This window comes from Urocitellus parryii, chromosome 6, assembly GCF_045843805.1.
Source record: "Urocitellus parryii isolate mUroPar1 chromosome 6, mUroPar1.hap1, whole genome shotgun sequence".
Lineage (NCBI taxonomy): Eukaryota > Metazoa > Chordata > Mammalia > Rodentia > Sciuridae > Urocitellus > Urocitellus parryii.
The window spans coordinates 112,632,773-112,647,611 of NC_135536.1; the positions used below are offsets into that span (position 1 = coordinate 112,632,773).

General features: G+C 50.9%; 1 protein-coding gene across 1 annotated transcript in view; it reads left to right on the plus strand.

The window, feature by feature from the left end:
- Nucleotides 1-14,051, plus strand: part of Coro2b (coronin 2B) — a 135,738-nt gene extending 121,687 nt beyond the window's left edge. The window contains exons 6-12 of the mRNA XM_026387805.2: nucleotides 1,835-1,951; nucleotides 3,688-3,792; nucleotides 4,267-4,363; nucleotides 6,629-6,741; nucleotides 7,054-7,144; nucleotides 7,325-7,464; nucleotides 12,224-14,051. Coding sequence (XP_026243590.1) covers nucleotides 1,835-1,951; nucleotides 3,688-3,792; nucleotides 4,267-4,363; nucleotides 6,629-6,741; nucleotides 7,054-7,144; nucleotides 7,325-7,464; nucleotides 12,224-12,355 — 795 coding nt within the window. The 3' untranslated portion in view covers nucleotides 12,356-14,051. The remainder of the gene's footprint in view (nucleotides 1-1,834; nucleotides 1,952-3,687; nucleotides 3,793-4,266; nucleotides 4,364-6,628; nucleotides 6,742-7,053; nucleotides 7,145-7,324; nucleotides 7,465-12,223) is intronic.
- Nucleotides 14,052-14,839: the final 788 nt, after the last annotated feature.

The window sequence follows — 14,839 nt, forward strand, 5'->3', positions numbered from 1 at the left end:
GAGGAGACTTTGGACTCACTGCCCAGCCACCTGCCTGGGATGAGCTGGGGAAATGGCTCAGGGAACCATCCCCACAGAAGGCTCCAAGTGGGGAGGTTGGTGGTGACCTTAGCTCTACTTTTGGTCTTTGAATGTCCTGAGTCTTAAGTGTGAGGAAGGGGGTAGGTTCCATTCAGGAGTAACAAATGAACATTTCTTGAGCACCTACTGTATGCCATTCACTGGGCTGCATAGCATGGAAAATATGGAAGCCATTGAAGGTTTGCCTACCATATAAGAGAGATCAGTGCTTGACCTGGGTGTGTTAATCTTGGAAGAATCCAATTGCAACACCAGAAAGTCATCTTCTATTGGGAGGACTACAGATAAAATAATCCTATTGTTAGTATCATCAGTATTCACCAACATTTACTATGGGCTTGCTGAGTGACAGACACAGGCCTCTGCATTGTTACTGCTGTTAGTCCTCCCAGGTGGGTACCGTTGCTCTTTCCGTTTTACACATGACAACACTGATCCTTAGGGAGGTTGAGAAACAAATTTCACGGTCCGTGGGGCGGGGCTAGAATTCAAGCCCAGCACCCACACGGAACACAAAGGGTGCTGGAGCACAGAGGACGGGCCTGCAACTCGCAGATGAGGATCCAAGCCCAGGGAGGCCAAAGGTTCTCCCAGGGTATGCTTTTTTTTTTTTTTTTTTCTTTTTTTGGCAGAACTGGGACTAAAGCCCAGATCAAGTGCAGCCAGCCTGGACCTTTGGGCTGCCCCCTGCTCCTTTCCAACCTGGTGCTGACTCACCTGGCGAAGGACTGTGGTGAGTCAGGAGGAACTCAGTGTGGTAGGAGCAGGAGCGCGCTCAGTTAAGAAGGAGCCTCCTGTTGAAACCAGGTTACTGTACATTGAAGCAGCAGTGTCCTGTGTCCTCCTGAGCCTCAGTTTCCCTGTCCTCAAAATGAGGATAATGAGTCCTTCTTACAAGTCAGGTTTAAGAGATGCCCTGTGTCCCCCCTCCCACCTGGGGGAGGAGGCTTGGTGGAAGTTCACCCCTCCCTGCCCTGTTCCTGCCCGCAGAGGCCTGGCTTTCTGGTTCCCGGGGCTGCCTTGCTCCACAGCACCTGTGTTCATTTCCTGTCGCTGCTACAAAAACTCACCACAGATGAGGTGGCTTAAAACAACAGAACTGTGTTCTTTCGCAGCTCTGGAGGCCAGATGCCCCAGATCGAGATGTCAGCGGGGCCAAACGCGCTCCAGAGGCTGTGGGGGAGGATCCATTCTGACCTCTTCCAGCTTCTGCGCCTGCTGGCTGCCTTGACTGTGGCTGCAGCACTCTGGTATCCGTTGCCGTGGTCACCTGGCCTCCCCTCGCGTCTGTATACTCATCTTTCTCTTACAAGGACACTTGTGATGTCATTTAGGGCCCACCTATATAATCCGGGGTTACCCCTCATCTCAGGATCCTTAACCTAATTACGTCTGCAAGGACCCTTTTTGCAGCTGGGCGTGGTGGCGCGCACCTGTAATCCCAGCTGCTTGGGAGGCTGAGACAGGAAGATCGTGAGTTCAAAGCCAGCCTCAGCAATTTAGCGAGGCCCTAAGCAACTCAGGAAGACCCTGTCTCTAAATAAAATATAAAAAAAGGGCTGGGGATGTGGCTCAGCGGTTAAGTGCCCCTGAGTTCAATCCCCTGTATTTTTTTAAAAAAAGGATCCTTTCTCCAAATAAGCCAACATCCATAGTATCCTGGGATTAGGATGATATCTCCTGTGGGCGCAATTCAGCCACTACAGTACCTGAAAGTTGGGGTCCCTGGCTCACTCGCTGCCTGTCCCACCAGGAGGCCAACTGCAAAAACCACCGAGTGAACCGGGTGGTGTTCCTAGGAAACATGAAGCGGCTCCTCACGACAGGGGTCTCCAGGTGGAACACAAGACAGATCGCCCTCTGGGACCAGGTCGGTACAGGGAGGCTAGGTGGTGGGCAGGAAGGGAGCAGGTCACCTAGGCCTGAGCACCTGGGGTCTCTGTTTCCCAGATGGGGCAAGAATAGAGGTTTATGACTTGGGTTCCTGGGGTCTCCACTCCATGTGGAAGGGGGGACGAGATATAAGAGAAGGGAAGGGCTGGATGAGGCTCATGTGGTCCTGGGGGATGGACCCATAGATGGTCCCTGGACAGGGCCAAGGCTGTGGCCCATCCTCTGGTGGAGAGTGGATCAGCCACCTGGCTGGAGCCTGGATGTGCTGCTGATCAACCCAGACACAGGCTTACATTCCACGTGCACCCCCAGCATGTGCTGGGATTCCATCCTGCAGTGGGACATGGGTGCACTGGGCCAAGGCCTGCAGAGCCTCCAGGGAGCCAGGTCAGCATTTTCACACTGGGAGTGGGAGCAGAGCATGTCTCCCCTGCCCAGCACTGCCTCCATCGGTGTGCACGCGTGCCCACGTCCAACTGTGGCCTCTAGCCAGGCCTCGCTGGTCTCCTAGCTGGGTCTGCGGGGTCATGAGGACTTGTGTGTCCAGTCCTTTTGCACATCCTCTCCTCACCTACCGCCTGGCCCAGAGCAGTGGCACAGGCCCGTAAGTAGGCCCCGGAGGTGGGCAGGGTTAACTCTGTGCCACTTGAGACAAGACCTATTGTCTCGGTTACAAAAGATGATGGGAGGGAGAGGAGGGGAGTGGGAATAGGAAAGACAGCAGAATGAATCGGACATTAGTATCTTATGTGTATATATGATCACATGACCAATGTGATTCTACATCATGTACAACCAGAAGAATGAGAAGTTGTACTCCATGTATTTATAATGTATCAAAATACTCTCTACTATCATGTATAACTAAAAAGAACAAATTTTTTAAAATAAAATAAAATAAAGTCTCAGGCTAAGAAAAGCTGCTAAGGCTCAGCAGGACAGAGCGGGCTGGGCCAGAGGGCGGGAAGGCCAGAGAATGAGATCTAGCTGGGTTTGGGCTAAAGGAAGCATTTGACTTCCATCAGAGGCCACTTCCTCAGGAAGTCAGGTGCCTGTCCCCACACAGCCAGCTCTGACAACATCACCAGCGAGTCAGAGACTTTGGAGCTGGCACTGGGCCCAGAGGGCTTTGGGACCATGCCTGCCCACCACTGCAAGATGCTTGACTTCTTTTTCCTGAGTTGGGGTTGAGCTCCAGAGAGATCTGGAGGCTTGCCTGGGGGCACACAGCAAGTAGTGGGTGTGCAGAGGGGACACTGAGAACAAGTCCTTACCTCCTGCTGGGCTTTCCTACTGCCCTGGCTGCTTTTTTTTTTTTTTTTTTTTTTTTTTTTTTACAAATAAGACTGCTAACAGAGTCTCTGAGTTCTGGATACCATTTCTTGTCTTTTTAAAAAAATATATTTATTTATTTATTTATTTTTAGTTCTCAGCACACACAACATCTTTGTTGGTATGTGGTGCTGGGGATCGAGCCCAGGCCGCACGCATGCCAGGCGAGCACGCTACCGCTTGAGCCACCTCCCCAGCCCCTGCCCTGGCTGCTTTTTATGACAGGAATGCATCCTTGTCCCCCACTCACAGGACAAGATTTTTAACATCTGAGGGGGACCTGGCATGAAAGGGTTGTGACTCTGAGGGCTTGGCTGAGATTCAAGGAGTGAGGTACCGTCTTGCCTGGACATAGGCTGACCTGTCCCTGCCTCCCCACAGGAGGACCTGTCCATGCCACTGATTGAGGAAGAAATTGATGGGCTCTCTGGCCTCCTGTTCCCCTTCTATGATGCCGACACCCACATGCTCTACCTGGCTGGAAAGGTAGTGGGGGGGGGGGCAACCTGTGGGAGACTCCTGCCCCGGTAGGACCTTTACCCTCCTAAGAAGAGTCACCCTCACCTCTCTGACTTCCCATGAGTCATCCCAGGTCCTGGGTCTCACCCTGTCCCACCTACAACTGCCCTGAAGTCCACACTGGCTCCTGCCCAATTGGCAGTGAGTGAGAGTTCCCTGGAAGGTGAGGGGTGCGGGTTGTATGTGGGAGTCAAGCTCAGAGCCCCGAGTGCAGAGACGGCGAGGAACGGCGGGATTCGAAACACCAACAGGCCCCTGGTCAATAGTCTTACTTGTCAGAAAATGCTGCCCCCATCCCACCTCCGGCCTCCACCTCCAGTCAGTCCCCATGGCAGGACCGCCCCGTGGAGAGCACAGGTCTCTCTGATGCACATCGAGGGCAGCTCTCTTCAGCAGACCCTGGGACCAGGGCCTGCTCACCACCCTCTGTCCTGCCCCCAGGGGGACGGAAACATCCGGTACTATGAGATCAGCACAGAGAAGCCCTACCTGAGTTACCTCATGGAGTTCCGCTCACCGGCCCCACAGAAAGGCCTAGGTAAGGGGGCCCAGAGGCTGCCTGGACATTTGCCTCGTGGATCACCCTCTTCCTTAAAAAGGGAAACCAGACTCAGAAGGCCACCGTCTCGGACAAGTCAGAGTGGAACCTGCAGGTGCTGGCTATTGGGAGGGTCAGCTGGTCCTTCCTCAGCCAGCCGGTCACTGCCCCATCCACCAGCTCAGTCATTCCATGGCATTGCGTCCCCTGGCATCCGTGCTGAGCAGCAGCCTTCAGGCTACTGTGTCTTCATTCCCCACCGCAGATGAGGAGATGGAGCCCTAAGTGGGTCTGACATGCGTGGAAGGTAGTTCAGTAACTAAGGTCCAAGGCAGGGACGAGACTCAAACCCCTTCCTGAGGTGCTGGGAAGCCAGAACCCCAACCCCAGCAACCGGTCTGTCCCTGCCCCACCTTTCCCCAGCTCTCTGTCATCCCCACCTCCTTCAGGGACACCCCTTCACCAAGTAGCACAGAAAGTAGCCTGGACTTTGGAGTCAGGCCTGAGTGTACATTCTGGCTCACCTGAGTGCTTAACCCTGGTGGGAAGGAATAGAGTAGTCCTAGGAGGAGAAACAGTTAATGCAAAGGCCCTGTGGCCAGAAGGAGCCTGACATGTTCTAGGATCAGAAGGAGGATCCATATGGTTAAACCCAGCATAGACTATGATATAGCAGGGATGGAGAGGAGATGGGGGAAAGCACTAACTAGGAGAAGGAGTTTGGAATTTATTGGAACTCATTGGAGGATTTTCTTTTTCTTGGGTGAGGGGTGGGGCAACACCTTGTGGTTTGAATATTAGTGTAAGATTGCTCTAGCTTCTATGGGGGAGCAGAACATGGGAAGGGCCACTAGGAGGCATGGAGACCAGTTAGCAAGCAGTTGTAGATTGTAGACAAGAGAGGCTGATAATTAGGTGGATAGTATGCAAATGGGGAGGAGGGGGAGATTCCTGGAGATGTTTGGGCGTAAGGTCAGAAGCACTGGCTAAGGCATGGGATGTGCTGGCTGGGGAGGAGCTAAGAGTAACTGCCTCCTTGTCCTCATCCTCCTCACCTTGGCCACCACTGAGCATTGACCATGAGCCAGGTATTTTTCTCAGGCTGAAAGACATTACGTAACTCATGCCTGGCAGGTCCTGGAGCTGTGAAGTGGCAGAAACGTTCAAACTTAGGGTTGCTAGCTCCAAATCCCAAGGGGGTACCCAGTGCTCCAACCCCTCCACCTCCTGGAATTGCACCATCTGGAAAAGGAGTTTCTGTTCCAGGGGCGGGGAGGTAGACCTAGAGCCTACCTCCCGCTTACATCACAGGGAAAGACAGGAGTGCCATCCACCCACGCTCCTCCTGGTGCCAGGCTGGCAGTGGGCATCTTTGCACTTGATCCCTGCCTCTCATGGAGCTGCTTCTGTCCGAGGAAAGAGAGCTCAGAGAGGCAGATAGAGGGGCAGAATCAAACCTGGCTTGAGCTGTGCTAACACCACACTGTCCCCTCCTAGTAGGTATTCAGGAGACTTGGGTGTTAGGGACATTGTGAAACACAGATGTCACCTGCAAGCACCACTTATTCTGAAAGACATACAACAGAAAAACATCTGAGGCTGTGTTTAACCTCTAGGGGAGGGGGTGGCTTTGCCCTCCTCGCTCTCGGAGGACACGGAGGCTTAGGGAAGACAGTTCATTTCAGAAGGTAATGGGCTCTGGGACCCTGTTATCTTGGATAAACCCTGCCCCTCTGCCCCTCAGTGGCCTCATAAATAAAGGAGTCAACTAGATTCAAATATTTCTGCAGTCTCTTCGGGTTCTACAAGGCCCAGGTTCTAAAGTGTGCACATGATGAGACATGTCTGGTCCAAGGGACTTATTTGAAAAGTGACCAGTAAGAGTCATATTCTGCTGGGTGCAGTGGCACACGCCTGTGATCCCAGCTATTCTGGAGGCTGAGGCAGGAGGATCACAAGTTCAAGGCCAGCTTGGGTAACTAGCAAAACCCTATCTCAAAATAAAAAGGGCTGGAGACGTAACTCAATAGTAGACCTGGAGACCCTGGATCCCCAGTACAAAGAGAGAGAGAGAGAGAAAAGAGAGAAAGATTGATTCCATCAGAGCCTGATTCAAGCCTGAGGCTGCAAACCCAGCTGCACTCTGCACGGGTTGTTGTCTCCAAACCTCTTCCTGGCCCCTGGCTGAGAACACTAGGCAGGGGTAAATGCACCCAGGGGGGTGGATATCCGGGCCCCCATGGACTGGTGTGCACCTCTCCACAGGGGTTATGCCCAAACACGGGCTGGATGTGTCGGCCTGTGAGGTGTTCCGCTTCTACAAGCTGGTGACTCTCAAGGGCCTGATTGAGCCCATCTCCATGATCGTGCCCCGCAGGGTGAGTGGGACTGGGATGGGCACCAGAGGGCCCCTGTGTTGAATCCTAGCTTGCTCACCGCTGCCCATAAGCCTGGAGGAGCCCAGGTGAAGGAGGTACAGTGGGTTGGGATCTTCAGACTCCGGGTACAGAGTAGAGCGAGACATGCTCAGGTGGGGACAATTGGGCCTGCTGAGTACAAGGGCAGGTCCAGGCAGCTGGTATGGCCAGAGCCAAGACCTGGAGCAGGAAAGCAGTCAGCATGGCGGGAGGTCTGGGAGGAGAAGTCAGCAGCCCCCAGCTGTCCACTCCCCTGTGCTTCCTCCACTACAGTCGGATTCCTACCAGGAAGACATTTACCCCATGACGCCGGGCACGGAGCCAGCTCTGACCCCGGATGAATGGCTGGGAGGCATCAACCGAGGTACCGCTGTGGGTCGGCTTCTCAGAGGAGGCCACGAGGCTGCAACTCCAGCCTTCAGCCTGGCCCCTGGCACACCCTCCACCTGCTCGCCCTCACACCTGCCTGCTGTCAAGCATGTCAGTGAGATGCACGTCACTTGACAGCAACCAGTCGGTGAGACGCCTCCCCTGCCTTCCTTAGATCCCGTGCTGATGTCCCTGAAGGAAGGCTATAAGAAGTCCTCAAAAGTGGTATTTAAGGCTCCCATCAGAGAAAAGAAGAGCGTTGTGGTCAACGGAATAGATTTATTAGAAAATGTCCCACCCAGGACAGAGAACGAGGTAAGGAATATAAGTCATCACCTCCACGGGCCCTGGAAGAGCAAGACCTTTACATTTCAATCATGGGCTTCAGGCCCCCATGTGCCAGCTCCATTTGGAAGCATTTTTCTTCCCGTGACAAACACTATAAGTAGCCTGCTGTGGCTTCCATTGCCTCTGACCCCAATAAATAGAGGCTGGGATGGTGGGGAGATAATTGCCCCTGCCCCGCCTCAAATTCACTAGTGCACGGAGGTGTGAGTCTTCTCCTGAATCCATTTCAGGTTGCTGCTGTCATGTGGTGTCACAGGGAAGAAGCAAGCCTGGCCTGGTGCATCGCAGCCCTGCCTCCCTCTGGGCACAAGGCAGTGATGGGCTTAGACACTTCCTGGCCTGTGGAAAGGGCTGGCTAGTTATGAAAGTGCTCTTTGTGTCATTTGGAATGGGAGAAAGCTCCTTTAGGGACAGCTAGAGCTGAGCTTTGTCCATACCCTCTGAAGGCACCCCCCACCCCCAACCCAGGGATCAGTACAGCCCAGCTCAGCCACCAGTCAGAGGGTCTGCCATGTGCCAGGCACTGGGACTGGTGCAGCTGAAGTAGTTGCATGGAACCATCTGCATTTGAATCCTGGCCTTGCTATTTCCTGGGTGACTAAGCAAGTTTCTTGATCTAAGTTCATTTTTTCATGGAAAAATAGGGGTATGTGATGCCATGAGCATTAAAGAAGATAATCTGTACTGCTCTTTCCAGTTTGTACTAAGTGCTCAAGGAAAGAGGCCAACTGTAATAGCTATCTATCGCTGTGTAACAAATTTCTCCAGAACTTAAATGACTTACAAATGTTTATCATCTCACAGTTTTCTATGGGTGCTATGGCTTTCGTGAGGCTGTGGTTACACTGTCTGCTGGGGCTGTGGTCACTTCTAAAGGCTGGACTGAGGAAGGATCTACTTCCACATTCACTCACTTCAACTGGATTGAAGGCCTCAGTTCCTCATGGGATGTTGGCCAGAGGCTTCCTCAGGTCCTTTCCCTATGGACTTTGCCATAGGGAAGCTCACACACATGGCAGCTGGCTTTCCTCAGAGCCTGGGTACAAGAGAGAGACTCCAAGATGGAAGCTACAGACTTTTAATCTATTCTTAGAATAGCTGTGGTGCCTGCCTGTAATCCCAGTGGCTCAGGAGGCTGAGGCAGGAGGATCACAAGTTCAAAGCCAGCCTCAGCAAAAGCAAGGCCCTAAGCAACTGAGTGAGACCCTGTCTCTAAATAAAATACAACATAGGGCTGGGGATGTGGCTCAGTGGTCGAGTGCCCCTGAGTTCAATCCCTGATGCAAAAAAAAAAAAAAAAAAAAAGAAAGAAATGACATTACATCAATTCTTCCATATTCTGTTTGTTTGAACCAACCTATTAGATCCAGCCCACTCTTGAGGGGGGGAGGATGACATGGCCATTTTAGAGGAGGCCCACTAACTTACATTATTGCTATAATTAATAAAAATCAGAATATCTTTGACCTCTGGGATCTCACAGTCTTAAAAGGGGGAGATGGACAGGATCCCTGATAATATGTTTGCTGTGAAGTATGTTTGTGTGCCATTGTAGAGGGATTTTCAGTTTTCTAGGGTTGGATGAAATCTTATGATAAATGGGATTTGCTTCAAAATAATTCCCGAGGGGTGTGGTGGAAGGGAAGTAGGGAGCAGAGATGAAGCAAGAATGATTACGTGTTATTTGCTGAAGCTGGGCAATCCATACTTGGGGGTTTGTGGTGCTGTTCTTCCTATTTTTGTAAATATTTAACATTTTCCCTTTTAAGAAAAGGTTTTTGGAAAGGTGCCCTACTTTCAAAGGTAGTGATACACAGGTGGCTGCAGTTTGCCCAGGTGGGCAGTGGCAAGGGCCTGAACTCAGGTCTGGCCCTGGATCTGGAGCAGGCAGGGTAGAGGAGTGTCGAATCAAGGAACATTTAGCTATAGACTTGCCTGTGTGATCAGAACTGAGAACACGGAGGAAAACTTCAAAGGGTGTCTGAGCAGACCATGATCTCTCTGTTCCAAAGCTGTGTATCTTCCTTGGGAGGAAGTTGCTCAGAGCCTGCAGACTCTGGTTCCCCTCACAGTTCTAATTGTCACAGAGGATTGGAAGCAACCAAAGAGAAAGTGGGACTGCAAAAGATAGACACGTTGCTCTAAGCGTAAAGACCAACTGAGAGCTTGACACAGCAGAGGAGACGTAGGTCATACAACTCAGTAACACTGAATTATACACCTGAAATGGGTGAATTTATGGTATGAGAATTATACTTCAATAAAGCTGTTTTTGACAAAAGTGGACCTAATATCTGCAAGGAAGTTTTTTGTTTTGTTTTCTTTTTGGTGCAGGGATGGAACTCAGGGGCACTTAACCACTGAGCCACATCCCCAGCCCTTCTTTATATTTTATTTTGAGACAGGGTCTTGTTAAGTTTCTGAGGCTGGCTTTGAACTCACAATCCTCCTGCCTCAGCCTCCAGAGCTGCTGGGATTACAGGTGTGTGCCACCATGCCTGGCTGCAAAGAAGTTTTTTTTTTTTTTTTTTTTAATATTTATTTTTTAGTTGTAGTTGGACACAATACCTTTATTTCACTTATTTATTTTTATGTGGTGCTGAGGATCGAACCCAGGTCTCGAACATGCAAGGCAATTGCTCTACCACTGAGCCACAACCCCAGCCCTGCAAAGAAGTTTTGAGAATGTGGAAGATGCAACATTGTGCAGAATCATTTACTATAAAGAAAAATAGTATATTGTCCCTTGGAGAAGATATAGTCAGGATCAGTGGTTTGTTGGTTAATAAAATTTTAAAAAGAAAAGAAAAAAAGTAGGTTAGGGAGGGAATCAAAAATAATGCAGACATTGCTTAAATAATTGATTTTCATTTTTCCTCTTTTTATTGGCTCATTATAATTATTAACAGTGAGATTTGTTATATTCATACATCTCACAATAAAATAGTATAATTTGATCAATTTTGATTTTCATTTAAAACATACAAATATACAAATATTCAACATATTTTGGTGTTTTATCTGATGAGTTCTCCCCTGGCTGGAATCTGCCATGTCTTTCTCACATAAATCACATCCTACCTCCAATTTCCTGTTTTAATTTCATTTGGGTGGAACAAAAATTTAAAGTCATTCTGAAAGCAAAGCCCTTGTTTTCACTAATCTGTTTTTGAGACAGGTGAATTAGGGTATAAATTTCCTCATTTGTAGTGTGTAGCCCTATGAGGTTTGACAAATACACACAGTTGTGCCACCACTACACAGCAAGAGATAGCCTATCACCCAATCTCTATGGTTATATCACCCATGCCTAACTCAGCTACAATTTTTTTTTTTTAAGTACTGGGGATTGAACCCAGGTGCAGCTTACCACTGAGGTACATCCTCATCCACCGCCAGCCCTTTTTATTTTGGAATAGTCTCACTAAATCACCTAGGTTAGCCTCAAACTTGCGATCCTCCTGCCTCAGTTTCCCAAGTTGCTGGGATTACAGGTATGAATCACCATACCCAGCAAACTATATTTTTTAAACATTTTTTAAACTGGTAGTTGGACACAATACCTTTATTTTATTTATTTGTTTTTATGTGGTGCTGCGGATCGAACCCAGTGCCTCTCACATGCTAAGTGAGCGCTCCACGGCTGAGCCATGACCCCTGCCCTTAACTGTACTTTTTTAGCATCACCTTTAGCAAGATTTTATAAAGCACTTAGCTAAGTTCTTTTTAAAAATTTCTTATACTCATTTCATCAGTGTATATCATATTGAATTAAAGTATGCCATTACAATAGTAAATGTAACTCACATCAGAATTACAGAAACACAAGTGACCTTGGATGACCTTCAGTTCTGGTGTGCAGGGTCCAGAGTAGCCTGCTGTTTTCCAGGGCTCAGTGTTTTGTGGGCATCTGTCAGTATGTTTTTTTTTTTTTTTTTTTTTTTTTAAGAGAGAGTGAGAGAGGAGAGGGAGAGAGAGAGAATTTTTAATACTTATTTTTTAGTTCTCGGCAGACACAACATCTTTGTTGGTATGTGGTGCTGAGGATCGAACCCGGGCCGCACGCATGCCAGGCGAGCGCGCTACCACTTGAGCCACATCCCCAGCCCTGTCAGTATGTTTTACAGAGGAAATGAAGAAAGTGGTCAGTCAATCCAGGGAGTCAATTGAGTGAAGGTCTGCCAACATACCTGATGCTGGGCCCCCGTGCCCACCCCGTGAAGGAATCACCTCTCAGTGAAAACTTTGGTACCTGGTCATAGTCCCATATTTTAAAAGCAAAATTCCAAGGCTGGGGTGTAGCTCAGTGGTAGTGAGCTTCCCTAGCATGCATGAGGAGCTGGTTCCATCCCTTGCACCACAATCAAACCAAAAACTAGTTTCCGTTCTGAATCCTGAGCCTCCTTAAGAAGAGAAGGATGAAAAAGATCTTAGAAAGGTTTCCATCCAGGATGATAAAGAAAAGCATTAGGTTCACATTTGGACTGCAGGGCTGGACCCAGACCTTCATCGGTGAGCGCCTGCCTTTCTCTTAGGTCACAAGGAAGCTAGGAGCCAGGGCTGAGCTTGGAGGGTGAAAGGTGGATGGGGATGGATCCGGGCTGCCCAGGACTGAGAGCAGTGGAAGCCTGGGAGGCAGGGGATCTGGAGACCCACTTGCCAAATCCCTTCTCACCTGCTCTCTCCCGGGCCCTCTGTGGCCCTGTTTCTTCTTCTTCCACCCCAGCTCCTCCGAATGTTCTTCCGGCAACAGGACGAGATTCGACGATTGAAAGAGGAGCTGGCCCAGAAGGACATCCGCATTCGGCAGCTACAGCTGGAACTGAAAAACTTACGCAACAGCCCCAAAAACTGTTAGCTCCTCAGCTGGGCTGATTTCTAAGCCGATCTCTCCGTGGTTTCTACTCATCCCTTAACTTCCCTTTATCCAGTGACCCCAGAGACAGAGCCAGGGCTGGAGTTGGGGGGCCAGCCTGAAGACCCCCCTCTACTGCCTCAAGAACTGGAAGCTGACCCTTGACCTCCTGACCTCACGCTAACACTAGCCCCAGCTTCTCCTGGAGACCCCTTCCCCCACTGACAGCCCCTTTTCCTGCCACCCAGGAGCTAAGCTTCTCCTCTGGATCAGGACCACAGACTCCTTGAGAGGTGTCTTCCTCAGACGAGAGAGCAGAGGGGGAAGCAGAATCCCTGATCGACTTAGAACTTGAACTTTTCCCCTGCCAAGGGGCTGTCAGGACATGTCAGCACTCAATAGAGGCCTGCCCAGGATCACGGCTGGAAGCACAGAGTGAGGGCTGGGTTGCAGGCTCCTCCTGCAGTCCCAGCAGCCCTGGCTCACCTGACATGGGCAGCCGCGGCAGGCTCCCCTCTGTCTCCTCCCCTCCCCCTGCCCCTTGTCTTCAGGGAATGAAGAGGATGCTCTCCAAGGCCATAATGACCCCTTGCCTGCCCCGTGAGTCTCTTCAAAGCTCTTGCACACCCTTTTCCCAGTTAATTTGTGAGCCAGCCAGGGTAGGGATTAGTGTCCCCATTTGTCAAAGAAAGCACTGAGGGTTGCAATGGGGACAAGACCTACTAAATCACCCAGCAGGTCAACAGTGTACCCAGGACCAGGACCCTTGGTGGCCAGGGCCCTTCCCACTGCATCGAATGCCAATCCCATTGTAGGCTTCTCCAGAAGGAGAACCGGAAGCCACTTCTACCGTCTGTCCCACACCAGTAGTGCCAATGTGCCACACTGCCCGGTGGAGACCCCCCATGCTGGGGGCCCCAGACCCCCCTTGATCTCACCCTGCCCTCAGGGGACTCCATCTGAGATGAGGCCTCTTTCCTGGAGGAAACCAAGGCTGAGAAGGGTGGAGCTCCTCCTGGGGCAGGCGGAGCAGGGGTCCGATGGCTTCTGGGGATGTTCTGCTTGTGTCTCTCCCCACCGCTCTCTCAGTCACTCTCAGCCTTACGCACTTAGAAACGACCACAGCCGACCACAGCCGCTCACATCAGTGCCGCACTTTCAAGTCGCCACCATCCTTTCACACATAGGATCCCGCCATCCTCACAGGCTCCATTGTGCAGACGTGGGAACCGGGCGGTGGCCCGAGGGCGCACCACTCTGGGATGCCACATTTCACTTGGTCTTCTGCAAATTTTCTTTTTTCCTTCTCCTCCTTGTCTCCTCTCATGGTCCACCACCCACAGAGCCCCAAAGCACTGTTCTCAGAAAAGTCACAGCTTGGGGGTGAGATCTGGGGATCAAGACATGGGTGTCCACTCTTCTCCCACTGGCTAGGATCTGCTAGATCCAGGACACTCCACCTGCTTTTCCTCAGCCACCCTGCAGAACATCCTGTCCACTGGCCCTCCAGGGGGCTGGGAGGGGTGAGCCCCCAGCCCTGGGCCTCTCCTTGACACCCCCCACCCTCCCAGAGCTGAAGCAGGGTCTCCTGGTCCCTCCTCGCCGCCAGGCAGCATCAGCTCATCTCGCCTCACACTTCCGGAGCTTTTTTTTCTCTCCCATCGACCTTTGTGGTCTTCTGTGATTATTTATGCTGCCTCCCAAGGATAGAGTTGAAAATAAAATGTTTTCAATGTATCAAAGCTGGGCGTGGCCATCTCATTTAACCCTGGGTGGTTCCTGCTCTCGGTCAGGTGGTACCTCAATGGTCAACTCCCCAGGCACAGCTCCTTGGCCCTTCTGGAATAAGAGCCCAGCTCTGTGTCAACAGATGTGCTTTTGCATCTTCATTCCTCACAGGTTTGGGGGGCCACACAAGCCCTGGCCGTGGGGGCTGTCTTGTACATTGGAAAAGGTTCAGCAGTCAGCCCCACCTCCACCCATCGATGCCATAGAAACCCCCACCCAGTTGTGACAATTTAAATGTTCCCAGAAACTGCCCAATGCCCCCAGGGGAGTCAAAATCGCCCCCAGTTGAGAACTATCATCCTAGAGTTACTCAATAGTTCCATAGTTATTCTGCTCTGTCTTGGGCTCTGGGGAGACCAGTGTCTTACACTGGAACAGCACTTCACAGTTTACAAAGCAGATTCCATACACTCGACACACACGTTATTCTCACAGCAGAGGAACAGGATATGTTCTATCATTCCCATTTTCAAGGACAGTCAGGCTGAGCAGTGACATGTTCAAGGTCATTCAGCCATTGTAGAGGGTGAGAGGCCTGGGGACATGGATCTCCTGGGTCCAGGACCAAAGGAGACATGCCCTGTCCCCAGCCAGGCCTAGAGCTGGATACAGCTGTTCTGAAGGCCCCCCCTCTGGGTGCCATCATATCATGAGACTGGTGACACTCTGTCACCAAGCCAGGGTTGTCTGGCAGAAGAC